At 31.5% G+C, this 14,577-nt stretch overlaps 1 protein-coding gene across 1 annotated transcript in view; it reads left to right on the top strand.

Moving 5' to 3' along the window:
* Abcd3 (ATP binding cassette subfamily D member 3) overlaps positions 1 to 14,577 on the top strand; it is an 85,781-nt gene that overhangs the window by 33,563 nt on the left and 37,641 nt on the right. Inside the window, exons 3-5 of the mRNA XM_076863459.1 lie at positions 3,573 to 3,671; positions 7,045 to 7,133; positions 13,670 to 13,739. Coding sequence (XP_076719574.1) covers positions 3,573 to 3,671; positions 7,045 to 7,133; positions 13,670 to 13,739 — 258 coding nt within the window. The remainder of the gene's footprint in view (positions 1 to 3,572; positions 3,672 to 7,044; positions 7,134 to 13,669; positions 13,740 to 14,577) is intronic.

Genomic DNA, 14,577 nt, shown 5'->3' with positions numbered 1-14,577 from the left:
TAATAAATTTACCATAATTTATGTAATATTGATGTTTATTTAGATTGTATTTATTTAATAGTATTATAAACAGTGCAGTCTTTTTTCATTTGTGTGACTAAGTGTTTATGCAGGAATATCTGTAAGATAAGTTACTATAAATAAATTTGCTAAGTTATTTTACATTTTATAGTTAGTGTGCATTTTACATTTTGATTAGATGAAACATAATAGTTGTACCAATTTACACTTTCTCCAGCAACATACAGTAGTACTTATACTCTAGCCAGCACCATATGGCCTTTTATTTCATTTGCTATTTTAAACATCTGTCTTTTTCAGTTAATTTTAGTTCATCTCACTTTTCAAGTTGATTGACATTTCAGTAGGAACTTCTCATTGCCATTTGATTTTTCTCCAGAATGTTACTTTTCTTTTCTTGAGTGTATTATTACTTTAACTTCTTATTATTTGTATCTAATGGTTTGTTTGCCTTTTCTATATAAATACATATATTTTAAGTACTGGGAAGTGGGGTAGGGGTATATCATAGTTGAAGAGCACTTGCTTAGCATGTAGGAGACCCTGGGTTCAGTCTCCAGCACTGGAGAGGAAAAAAAGTCTAAATATTGGGAAATTTAGAGGTTGGCAAAGTCAAGTTTGAATTTAAAATTAATTCTTAGGAAAGGCTAGTAGTATTAGGAAACATGCTGTCTCTGTAGGTACTGTATTCTTATTTATATTGGTTTCAAGTATGAATTTTACTGTGTAAATGTAGAGCATCTTGCTGTTCTGTTCTTTTCTCTAATTCTGTCTTTTTGAGCCAACCCTCCAGTCCAGGTGTTTCTTTGTAGAAAACTCCCTGATGACTTTTGGAAGAATGTAGTTTCCTTCATGGTCTGAAAGGTAATGAAAATCCAGTCAGCTTTCAAGTAACTTAAGAATAGAAACCAGTGACTGGAGGAACAGAAGAAAAGGAGGAGGAGGAACTAGAGACCACTTACCTGCTAATATTTTAAAATGCTAGTGTTACTCTCATAACATTTTTTTAAAAAACCTTCTTCATTGTGTCAAATTATTTCATGGCCATTTCATTTCAGAATTATAATCTAGGAATGGATGGAGGGTACTGAGATTATAGTCTGTTGATAGTATAAATTGACTATAGATGGAATGAGGTGAAGGGGTGGTGGTGACAGGAGGAAAACTTTGACAGTAAAAGTCTAATATTTTTTAAAAAGTAGTGGGTTGTATATTGCCTACTGCTTATTTTTTTCTTCCTGTATTTTCTTAATTTGGGAAATGAAAGAGATTTAGGTTAAAGTAGTAAGGTTTGGTTTGAGGATAATAGGCTATCTCAACTAGATTTTTTTTTTTTTTTTTTTTTTGGTGGTACTCAGGATTGATCTTAGGGGCACCTGGCTACCAAGGTCACATCCCCACCCCTGTTTTGTATTTTATTTACAGACAGGGTGTCTCATTGAGTTGCTTAGCACCTCGCTTTTTGCTGAGGCTGGCTTTGAACTTGCGGTACTCCTGCCTCATCTTCCTGAGCTGCTGAGATACTGGTGTGTGCTACTGTGGCTGGCTTCAACTAGATTTTGAGTAGGATTTTAGCCTCTTTTGTTTACTGCTATTGTCCTGATCATTTGGTATACTGCCTTGGATCAAGTAAATATTTGTTGAATGAATAAATGAATGAAAGAATGTATGTGTGAATACAGTAGACTGTCAGTGTAATTCAGTAGGAGGTGGTTTATATCTCTGCAAGACTTGAAACCTGAATCTCCGTACAGCAGTGATAGGGTGGACTGATTGTTTTCTTGTTCTCCCCAGCACCCCCTTTTTATTACTGGGATTGAACCCTGGGTTGCTTTACAACTAAACTACATTTCCAGACTTTTTTGTTTTTTAATTTGGCACAGGTTCTTGCTAAGTTGCCCAGGCTGACCTCAGATCTGCAATTCATGGAACACTGCACCTGGCTAGTCCTTTCTATCTATCCTTTTCTTCAAGCTTCTTTGTCTACAATTCTGAACTACTTGGTGCCTGTTTATTAGGCTTATATAAATCACTTTGCACAGTGAAATACAGTACTAAAACTCTTCACTTTAAGTTCAAGTTAGATATTAATTAAAGCATAATTACTCTGAAGTTTGTGTAATAGTAGTCTAACTAATAGTAACTATGGGTATTTGTTTATCAAGAGGATAGTACTGCTGGGCACAATGAGGCATACCTGTAATCCCAGTTACTAGGGCGGTTAAGGCAAGAAGATCACAAGTTCAAGGCCAGCCTGGGTAATTTAGTGGGATCCTATCTCTCTCTCTCAAAAAAAAAAAAAAAAAAAAGGATTGGGGATGTAGCTTCCGTAATTTATGTAAGGCCCTGGGTTTAATCCCCAGTTAGTTAATCAAATAAGTAAGTGAACCTTGATTTTTGAGAGTCAGAAAAGAGCTAGGTAGGGATTGGGGTTCTGGAGTGTCTTGCCTTTTCTAAGAAGTTTCTCCCGCTATTTCCCCAGATGGTCTAAGGGTATTAAAGTAAATATCCTCTACCATAGGCTATTGATGTCACTGTCAATAAAGTAAATACTCTCTACCATAGACAATTCATAGATCCAGTGAAAATAAAGAAATCTCAGAGGGAGAGAATATCATTTTATCTTTGAATATCATTTTATCTTTAATATCTCTACAATAATAGTCAATTCTCAGTCCTTTCTGTGACCTCAAGGCTCTATCCTGTCTACCTTTTCACCGTCTGTCATTCTTGTTCCTTTTGCTCTAGCATCTTGCTGTTAAAATACACAACAGTTTTATTCCCAACACTGGGTTTTTGCGCTGCTATTCCTTGTGCTTTATCCCCCACCCCCGTCCTCCTTTCCCAAATAATCATGTGGCTTCATTTTATTTATGCCTCAGTGTAAATGACAAGAGATCTTTCTGGCCATCCTGTCTGAACCATTCTTATTTTTCTTAAGGCCTTGTCTAGTCAATTTGTAATACTTTTTTTTATTGGTTTCCTTTTTTTAAAAAATCTGTTTTCCCTGATAGACTGTACTGCATGAATAAAGGAACCTTTTCTGTCTTTGAATTTATAAGGAGGAGAGAGTGAATTAGCAAATTGCTTATTGGAAATCTAGGAATCCAAAAATTTTCTGATTTTTATCAGAGAAAATCCTGTTGTAATTTTCTTTTTTGTAGTCTTCCGTTAATCAAGAAGTAGGTAATAAAAGAAACATTAGGAAGTACTTGAGCATTTCTTAACTCTTCTCTTATCTCATCTACTACTATGCCTTTCTCAAAGCTCCATCTAGACTGGTCATTTTGTTATTCCTCAAGCACATTAAACATGCTTTCACCTTGTTATTTTGCAGTTGTTGTTTCTTCTGCTTGCTTCTAGATATTCAGATAGCTCCACAACTCCCTTCCCTATTCAGTTTCTAGGGAACATCTTATTTTCTGGGAAGCATGTTTATGAAGAACTGTGCAGTACTCTCTTGATAGTTATCTGTGTTGACTTAGATGAAATATTTAATCTTTTTTGTTTTAACTGTCTTAAAAATGTTTTGTTTTGTTTTTTAAATGTAGAAAGAAGGGAAAAAAGAGCGAGCTGTGGTGGACAGGGTGTTTTTATCGAGGCTCACACAGATCCTGAAAATCATGGTCCCTAGGACATTTTGTAAAGAGGTAAGTCTTATGAAATTGTAATGTTAAATGTTAAAGTTTAAAGGTTTTGAGATTAGAACAATAAATTATAATTTAGGTAGTACTAACGGTCAAATGTTTTCTGTGTAAATAAAGAAGACTACTAACTTTTTTGTCTCTAAACTAGTCCCTGTCATGCAAGTATGCTTGCTCAGTGCCAGCTTTTTCATAGTTTTCTGTTTATGAGATATTATTTCATTCTGTTTTATGTAAAATACTAGAGTATTGCATTATAGCTACCTTCCATGGTGTTGCTTCAGTGTTAAATACTGTTATTAAAACCAAGATTAAATTTAAAATGACAAAGCATTTTTATAACATTGAGATGATTATAAGTCATTTGGTATAGAATATTTTTGAGGGTTGCTTCTTCATATTTAATTAAATATATTTCTAAGATACCCCAAATGGTATCTAAATTCTTTAAATATTTTCAGGAAGTGAGCTGGTTGTAGGAATAAAATTTTATTATCCTTTCTTTTATCTTTTTATCAAGATTATTTCTATCATTATTTGATAGGCATTCTTAATGATTATTAAAGTAATGCAGTGTTCTTTTTTCATTCTTCAGCATTCTACCATTGTGTAATTAGAAATATCATTGCCTTTGTCTCCTCTTCCTCCCCATGCCACATCTTTTTAGTCACTGGGATCTGCTTATTTTTCCTCCTGTTCTTAACTGGATATTAGTGTTTTTTAATTAGTCACACTTCTAGAATTTTCTCTTTTAAAATGTTTTCTGTCATTTTATCATTTTAAAATATTTCCCATTGTATTTTAAAAAGCATTAGCCTTATAATGTATTAATAGCAAGATAAAGGTAAGATATTCCCAAAGCACTAGTTCCTCAAGAGCTCACCATTCTTCCATCACATGGGACTCATTTTCTTTTTCTTGGCGTTGTGTCCTTGAGAAACTTTAAGAAAAAAATGTAATAACATTTTTTCCCTAAGTAGACAGGTAATACTTACTTCTTAAAGAAAAAATTGGAAAATGCAGATAGATACATTTTCTTCTCAGCCCTATTGTCTTCTTATTCATTTTAATGTATAGTCTTCTTGTGTAGGAACCTGTATTTTGATAAAAATAAGATCACACACTTCTAAAATCTACTCCTTCCTTTATATTATAAATGTTCTATTCAAGTACCCTAGAGTTTCTCATAACTTAGTTTTCCCCTTTATATTCCTGCTGTTTTCACTATGTCTTACCTGCATTATTACTTGTTTATTGCTTCTTTCCTTGTCCAGTCTTCTTTCTAAAACACATAAAAACATTTGGCTTCTTTTCTCTTGTAGTCACAATCAGAATTTAGCCTTCCTTTCAATATCATCTGCTTAGAAGATTATTTAGTCTTACAGTCAGATTCTTGTGCTTTCATTTGTTCTCAATGTCTTCTAACATCCTGCCCTACCATTCCCCAAGCCAGATATGTTAAAAAAATAAAAATAAAACTTAACACTTGTTACCTGCTTTGTGAAGATTTCTTATAACTCTTTAGGCACAATGTATGGTTTTCTGTGTTCTACACCTAACTGGCTTTGAAGAATCTCTATTGGAAATGCAAGTTTCTCTGGAAAGATTAGCATCTTACTCACTAGAAACTTAGCAGCTCAGTGCTTACTTTGCCGATTGCAGGTGTGCTGCATGTACAGTGAGTTCATCAGGGCACTGTGGATAATCCCCCAGGAGTCAATGAGGAGGTAGAAAGGTCTTACTTGACTAGTTTCCCAGTTGTGTTTAGATCTAGCTATGTCACAGAGTCATTTTATATACTGTCTTTGAGGGATGTAAAAATTTAGGTTTAACCCCAGTTCAAAGAAGTAGAATAAACTCCCTTAGAAGTATAGAAAATGGAAGAGAGAGAGAGAGATAAATGAAAATACAGCACATATGAATGTGTGGAAGTACGAAAGTTGAGAGATGGATTGCCTAAACCAGTGCATATCTTTAGTTTCTATTGCATGCACAAATTAGTAATAGGGAATAGTGGTAATTTTAAGGATATCCTTTGTATGAAGCATTTCATAATTGTCTAGTTCACCAGATTTTGTGATAGTGAGACAAGTAAACTTGATACTCATGTAAAGAAAAAATGAGCCAAGAATATAAAGTGAAGGAAAACATTAACGGTCTAATGTTTTCTTTGTACCTTAATGATTACTTTAGAGTTGAGACTGTAGTTAAAGTTGGTATTATCATAAGTTAAATTGACATCTACAGTTAGCATTTATTAAATGAACATGTATACATGTAACATTTAATAAATGCTAACTGTAGATGTCAATTCTTTAGGTTCTTCTGTTATTTAAATACTTTGGGATGTTGGGATAAGGTAGGAAGGTGATATCTTTCTAGCTAACTCTGGCAAACATTGGGGTAGCAGCTGCCACAGCTCATTTACATAATTTCTTTGATGTAATAACTTCTGTGCAATGACCCTCTGCCTTGTCTTTCACTTTCAAGGGCCATATTTCCAATATATTCACCTTTTAAAAAACAGTGTTTGTTTCACAAAAAATATATAAGTAATAGATGGAGTTGTCCTTCACTTCAATAACTTTGAACACAGTATCCAGCAACCTCCTTCCTCCAATTCCCTAGGTCCTTTCCCCAACTTTAGCTTGTATGTTACTCTCATATTCTTCCAATTTAGGAGTTTTCAAAGATCAGCTTTTAATTTGTTTATTGATGGGGGAGGAGGGAGTGGTGTCAGAATTCTCATCTCTTCCTGCTTCATGATCTATCTTGTACAGCATTGCTTAAGTAACATTCTCAGAATATCTCTTTTTTTAACATTTTGTTCTACTTAGTAGCAGCTTACAGTGATTTCATATTGACTTTAAATTTGGCTCTATATGCAACACCATATTCATATGGTTTTAATCTTTTTTCCCCACCATTAAATTCTTCACCTGTTCTTTTTACCTGTAATCTCAGTTGTCATCTTTGTTTTACTTAATTTATTTAATGTATTTCTGTGCTGTAACTGTCTTTGCTATTCCACACCTTTCCATCACATCACTTTTTATACGAAGTTTCACAAGTGTACTCGCTTGAGTTTGTCCGTTTTCTTGTTATTTTTTTATGTGTAAATCTTGCCATGATAACTCAGGGATCCAGTTTTGAATTCCAGATGAGAGAGATTAAATGATCTATAAGGCTTTTTCCATTTATTTTATAACTTTAAGTTTCCTTTTAGGCTATGGTTAAAAATTGCCGATAGCTAAAATGTAGTTCCACTGTATTAAGGTACAATAAAGCTTTAAATTTTGAAACCAAAAGTCTTTACCAGGTAATCATCCTTTTAACTTTTACAAATGCATTTAATTTGTAATACTTGGATTTATTTTAGACAGGATACTTGGTACTTATTGCTGTTATGCTGGTGTCTCGAACATATTGTGATGTTTGGATGATTCAAAATGGGACACTCATTGAAAGGTACTTGTCCATTCACCTTTTTTGTGTAAATACATATATATATGTGAAATACTAATTGTCTCATATTTAAGCTTTGTCTTATAAAACAAAAAATATTTATAGACAAAAAAAATATTTATTAACAAAAATTCTAAATCAGGCTAAGGATACTTAAATCAAATTATGTGTTTGTTTATTTAAAATTTTTTGTTTCCCATGTTCCAGGAACTGTGCTACATGATAATAGGGATATATATACTCCAACAAAGAGGAGAAATTCTGTACCAAGGCTTCCTGAGCTGACATTTTATAGGGAATTAGAGACAACTAATCTCAAAATTAAAGTACAGTACAAGTGCAATCATTAGAATTTAAAAGAGCCACCAAGTGGGATATCTGAAATGAATAATATAATTTTTTGGAAAAATCAAAGCATTTCAGTGAATTACATTGAACATGTTGATTAGAAGAAAATAGTACTTAGATCTTTTTTCTGCTTTTGAATTTAGTATTTTTAAAAATTTTTTTCATCATAGTCTTTCTATATGTTATTAATCATAAGAATTGATAATTTTGTTTTAACAACTTCAGAAATGCTAGATTGGATATGATTGTTATAACCATTCACCATTTGTCTTTTAATGAGGAATGTATTATGATACCAAATGAATGTCAAAAGTTTTTTTTCTTGTCAGAAAATTTTTAAAAATACTTAATATAAGCTAACTTTTTGAATGAGACACCTAAATTTTGACTTATTTTTGTGGGAGAATAAAGAAGTTTAGCTGCAGAGGATTAAAGCCCTTAAATTAAGCACATACCTCTGAATATAAATTATGTAGGTTTTAAATTTAACACAAGCCTCCCTAAAACTAGTAGTAAGTTCTATTCTTTTCTATTTTAATCATAGTGAAATATGAACATAGCTCAATGTTAAATGTCTCAGGTGCTTCTAATTGCAGCAAAGGTTAAAGGTTACTTTATTACAAAACAATCCCGTGGCTTAGGCTTCCAACTGCCATTACTCAGAGCCAGTTGTTTTCCATTCTTTTTACTATTTCATTTTATTTCTGTGTTTTGGCATAACATACTTGTATTTCTGTCTATAGATTCTTTCAGTTCTAAAATGTATGTATACATTTCTTATTTTGGGATGAGAAAATTAGCTCTTTGGTACTCCTGTTGATACCCAAGATCATATTTTCAATGTCATGTTGCAATTTTTGTTAAATTGGTATTTATTGGTTACATGATATTGACTATTGTTTACAGCTGAGCCACATGCTTAAAAGCATTTTTGTTTTTGGTCCTTGCATTTATAAATTGCAAAGTTTTGTTTTGTGCACTTTTAATATTTTGCCTACTATTATAATTTAGTTCAGACCTTTTGACAAAACTGTAAAGTCTTCACAGCATTATAGTATGTCAGAGGTAGTAGGTAATCTCTCAGTTTTATGTCTGTGTTTCAATCTCTACCCTATGTCTCTTTAGTTTCCTGTCTTGCTGCTCTAATTAGTATTGATTCTACTTTAGACCCACTGAATAGCAGTTATTTTGAATTGGCTTTTTTATTTTTGGATATAAGTATTGTACCAGGGCCTTGCACAAGCTTGGTAAGAGCTCTATCTCTGAGCTAGCTTCCCAGTCCTTTTTATTTTGAGACAAGATCTTACTAAGTTGCTCAGTCTATCCTTGAACTTGAGATCCAGCTTCCTTAGCCTCCTGAGTCACCAGGATTATATGTGTGTGCCACCATACTCAGCTTGACTTACTTTTATGATTATTTGGGGAATTAATTTCTTTTTTTGGTATTGGGGATTGAATCCAGAGGCACTGAGTCACATCTGCAGCCATTTTTATTTTTTATTTTGAGACAGGATCTCACTAAATTGCTTAGGGCTTTGCTAAGTTGTTAAGGCTGGCTTTGAACTCTAGCTGTTCCTGACTCAGCCTCTGGAGCTGCTGGGATTAAAGGCTCATGCCATGGCACCTGGCTGGAATGAATTTCTTTCATTTTTCTCTCCTGCAATAAATAACCTATTTTCTGGATCTTTTAATGTTTTCTTTCTCAGTTTACTTTCTTATTTTGACAGTTTTTTTTCTGAGAAGAGCTACAAAGGAGATACATTTTTGAGACCTTGTAGATCTGAAAATGTCTTTCTTTTGCTTTCACACTTGATTGTTAATTTAGATGTATTTATGTATTCCAAGCTGGAAATTACTTTACCTCAGCATTTTGAAACCATTTTTCTTGGTTTTTATCTCCCAGCTTTGGTTGCAGAATGACAGGAATCATATAGAGAATTTTTTTTCCAGTTTTTAATTTTATTTCTTAAATTGCTTTTATTTTTTAAATACATGGAAGCGGAATGCATCACGATTCTTATTACACATATAGAACATAATTTTTCATATCTCTGTTTGTATATAAAGTATGTTCACACCAATTCGTGTGTTCATATATGTACTTTGGACAATGATGTCCATCACATTCCTCATATAGAGAATTTTAAAAACTGCTAATACCTGAACCTCACCCATAGAGATCCTGCTTCAGTTAGTCCTCACTTGTTGAAATGTCTTAGGTGCTTCTAATTGTAACAGAGGTTAAAAACCACACACCTTGATTTTTATCAACATCATCAATATCACTATGGAATTTTGTCCTTTTTCTTAAAATGAAATATATTGCCTTAAGTGATTCAGCTTATTTAATTACACTTCATGAGGTTGCTAAATATGTCTGATACATGTTATAAATAAATATTTAAGAATTTTAAAAATCTATATACCCACATTGGGTCTTGAGGCCTATGGTCATTCTCATTATTATTTTTTAATGTTTAGGTATTACTGTACCTGAAAATTTCACTAAACATTGGTGTGAATTTTTTTCATCATTTTTTTGTGCTGGTCATGAGGTGGGCTCATTTTAATTTGGGAATTCATTCTTCATTCTGGGAATATTTTGTTGTTGTTTTTTAAAAAAATTTTCCTTTTTTTTTTTTTTTTTGAAATCTTTAGTTGAGAGTTGAATCCCAGACTGATCACCTGTATATCTTTAAATTTCTATTTTCAACTGTGACATTATATTCTCTTTTCTGGGACATTATTATCCAGTGAATTTTTGTTACAATTTTATTTCTTTGCTAAAAAATTTTCTCTTTCCACTTTTTTTGTGCATTATAGTTATACATAATGATGGGATTTGTTATTATATATTCATACATGTACACAATATAATTTTATTTCTAAGATTTCTTTTGCATGTGGATGTTTCTGTAGCAATTATACTTTCAAATATCCAATGTTTTTCATCTCAAGCTATTAAGTTTTTAAAAGTATATTTTGTTTTAGTTTTTGTTTTTTAGCTCTCAGTGTTTTTTCTTTCATGGTCCTTTGTTATTTTGGTCTTTTCTCAAGTATTCTGTGGCTCTTGACAGAGAATTCATATTTAAAAGTGAAGATCTTAAAAAGCAGGAATAAAGGCTTGATGATTGTCTGGTCTCCCTTGAAGGATGTATGTAGGAGCCTTTTTATGTATATGTGTCCTAGTGAGGAATCCTCTAACATATTCAAAGAAGTAAAACATAAACATAAGTGAAATATTTGTTCATTGTTGCTAGTACATTAGCTTGAGGAAAATCAATTTTATTGCTAAGTTCTGTTTTTATAAACTGTGTGCACAGGTAATCTGAGACCTTACGTAACTGATGGATAGAAGACATTTATGTCCTTTCATATGAGTTGTAAAATTTAATTTTTTCCTTTGATAATTTTATCTGTGACTTTAAATGCCTTACGTTTTGATAAAAATATAGTCTCCCCAATTATAATATTGTTGAATGCTTTGTGGCAAAAATCTACAGGTTACATCCACTATTGAAAAATGTATTAGGTATCTGTGTAGAATCAGCCACGTATTATTTTTAAAGAACCCTGAACAGTAGTAGAATAGATTAGAAAATTACTTTATTTTTGAAAGTTTTTTTTCCCATTTTATTCAGGCTTTGTGATTTCATACTTTAGTAATCCAAAAGAATAATACTTTTTTTTGTATACTAGGGATTTCCAACTTTAATTGAATACACAATAATTTTAATTTTGTTAAATACTAATAACCTGGAAAAAACACACAGCCAAGAGTAGGTAATATATTAATTGGTAATGATGCACAAGAAGAAAGTTACTATGTAGCATGAGCCAGTTTATTATTCTAGTAGATAGTCAACCTACTGGATACTCAGTTTTAAATTTTAGTTACAACTGGGTCTGGTGGCACACCTGTAATCCTAGCTACTTGGGAGGCTAAGACTGGAAGATCCTGGCTGAGTTTTAGTCCAGCCAGGCAATACAGTGAGACCCTGTCTTAAAATAAAATAGAGATTTTTAAAAAGTTTTTTATTTTTTTCTGAAATTTCTTAAGGTATTTTGATATTCAAACATATAAAGAAGCTGCAAGAATAGTACAAGAAATTTCCTCATCTTCTTAACCTACATTCACCAGTTATAAAATAGTAATATTAAAGTTGTTGATTTTCTACTAAGTAAATATTTTTGAGACTCTGTTATGTATGAGATCTTTGATATTTGGTTAAATATTTTTAATATTTGATCAAATTAAAAAGTATTAAAATATTGTGCATTCATAATGTGGGGCAGTTTTATTTGAATAATTAATACATGTCTCTTTATCACTATTAAAAGCACATTGTCAAAGGATTTATCGGTCTTTTATTTTTTGCCTCTTCCAGTGCAGGTCTATTTTCATGTATTTCTGCTAAAAGGAGTCTCCAAAGACTACTTCTTAATGCATTTTAATATTCTTTGTATAAGTTCATTTGTTGTTGAATCTGATGACTTTGTAGCATAGACAGATCTTAGTCGGATATGTCTTTAGGTAGAAATTATAATAATTCAATAAATGCACATATGGAGGCGAATCCTTCTTAACATGTTGCTGCTTTATCTCATCATAAAGATATATTTTGTTTTCAACTATTTGACTAAAAGCATTCTAAAATTTATCAAAGTATCTTTTTTAAAAAGTCCTTATATATTTTGGAAGTAATAAAGATTAGAACTACTAATAAAAATTTTCTTTGTTAATTATTATTTTTCTTTTGCAGTGGAATAATAAGCAGAAATAAAGCTCTATTCAAGGAACCATTTTATAAATTTATAGCTGCTACTCCAATGGTAAACCATTGCTGAATGATGGCATGTGCTTTACCAAATTTTAATCTGTGTGCTTCATAGCTTGGGCAGCACTAAAGCACTTTAGTTTTATGTAGTTTGGTTCAAACAATTTTAACTTAAACTTTTAAACTTTTTGTACTATATAATTGCTTAATGTTTCTGATATTCTTATTGCTATAAAAATTTTTTGTGTGGTTCCATTTTAACTTCTAGTTTAATTTTTTTTAGACTTTATTTACTTTTTAAAGGTTATATCAAAATTGGACTATGAATTTTTCAATTAGTTTAAGATAACATTTCCTAAAGTGTTGTCCAGGGAAATGCTACATGCTATAAGTCCCTGTTAGAGAGTTACAACAATGACAGTATGTATTAAAATCTTTGAGAAGGTCTTTTTGGTAAAGGCATTTATTAGCTTTCTTTAACCAAAATTTCCCCAAATTTATTTACCTATTCCCTCATAGAAAGGAAATTATTTCTCTATCATTTATCAATCATTTTTTGGTGGGGCATTGTGTTAAATCATTTAGTCCAGTGTTTATTAATGTATATTTTGTTACATTTGGGGAAATTAATGAAAATTCTTAGAAAAGAATTCTGTGATCAAATAAATTATATCTCTTTAGTAAATCACAGACACATCATACTCAGAGATCTTTATGGTACAGTGACTTTCAAACTTCAAACTTATAATAGAGAACTTTTTATTAAGAACTAAATTTTAATGTGTATTTTAAAGACATCAGAGTTGAGTCCCAGGGTTGGATACAAGGACCCACAGGGTATAGTGGAAGAACTGAGTAGTTGCAACAGGGACCGTAAGGGCTATGTAGCCTAGAATTCTCATTCTTGACCCTTTAAAGGAAAAATTTACTATTTCAGTTTATCCATAGTGACCCATTCCTGGGGCTATGAAAGTTGTTAATTGTTTCACTATCTAAACTCCTTTTGTGATAACTTAAGCCTTTTTTTTTTTTTTTTAAAAACAAATTCCCAGTTTTAGTAAGGAAAGAACTAGTTATTGTTCTTTTTTTTCTTTTTTGGTGGTGTTTGGGTCTAATCCAAGATCTTGCATATGCTAATTAGCTGTAACTATACCATTGAACTGCATCCCCAGCCCCTAGTTATCATCATCCTTACTTAATTTTGTCATCTGCAGAGTGAGGTTCATGAAGACTCTTTTAAACGATAGCATTTCAAAGCTTGAAAATGTTTTGTAAGAAAATATTTTTTCATATCTTTGTTTCTATTTTTTTAATTTAGTAGAAATTTCCAAGAGTAAATTTAGACTTTTGCAAAAATTTTCTTATTAATTTTGCTTCTTTTGCAACTAATGCATTGCATGTGGTGGTTTGCAGTGGTATCATTGGTCGTAGCAGAAAAGATTTCAAGAGGTACTTATTCAACTTCATCGCTGCCATGCCTCTCGTAAGTTTCATTCTTGAAAAATCTTATTCACCTAGGGAAAATTTTCATCTTATTAAAATCTTTAAAGATTTTAAATTATTAAGTTCTTTAAAGATTTATGATACAAAGTTCTAATTTAGTTTAGTTTTGTAATTTATAGTCTAATATTTAAATGTAAATCATCACAGTAGGTAGAAAAATTAAAATAAATTGCTTCGTTCAATTTCATTTGTGGTATACATATTTTAGTGAGTTTTGTTTTAACTTTCAGGCCATATTTTCCCCAGTGTTAGTATTTAGTAGCATTAGTAGCACTCCTTTCCTAGTGGTGACAACCAAAAATGTTTCTAGATATTGTGCTAATTTGGGGGCAAGATAGGGAAGCACATCACCCTGGTTGAGAGCAATTGCTTTAAGCTATTATAGGAATTTATCTTAAATTAGCATTTATGATCTGAATTTATTAAAAATAATTTATTTTAAAATATGAATGATTTTATTAGCATGGTTTCTATTTTTATCTTATTGACCCTATAGGAATTTTAGTGTTCTAAATTTGGGGATAAAAAGGAGAAGCTTGATTGTAAAAATTGAAAGAATATCAGAAATTCTAGTTTAATAAACCTTGGTGGTGGGCATAAGCAACATAGATATTAAAGATGGAGAATCAGTAGAAAACCAGTGTTTTGCAAGTACTACTTGAGAAAATTTTTGTTATGCATGAATTTTAAATGTAAATATGAGTTCAGAACTATGGAAGGATTGATTTTAATATAATTATGGAAAGTATTAATAAAGATAGCTGTAGAAATAATCTGTAAAACAACGTTAGTTGGTATAAAACTTATACTATTATTTA

Source organism: Callospermophilus lateralis, chromosome 7 (assembly GCF_048772815.1).
Source record: "Callospermophilus lateralis isolate mCalLat2 chromosome 7, mCalLat2.hap1, whole genome shotgun sequence".
In the NCBI taxonomy this organism is placed as follows: Eukaryota; Metazoa; Chordata; class Mammalia; order Rodentia; family Sciuridae; genus Callospermophilus; species Callospermophilus lateralis.
Note: the sequence above shows the minus strand (reverse complement) of the source record. Positions and strands in the feature narration are given on the sequence as shown.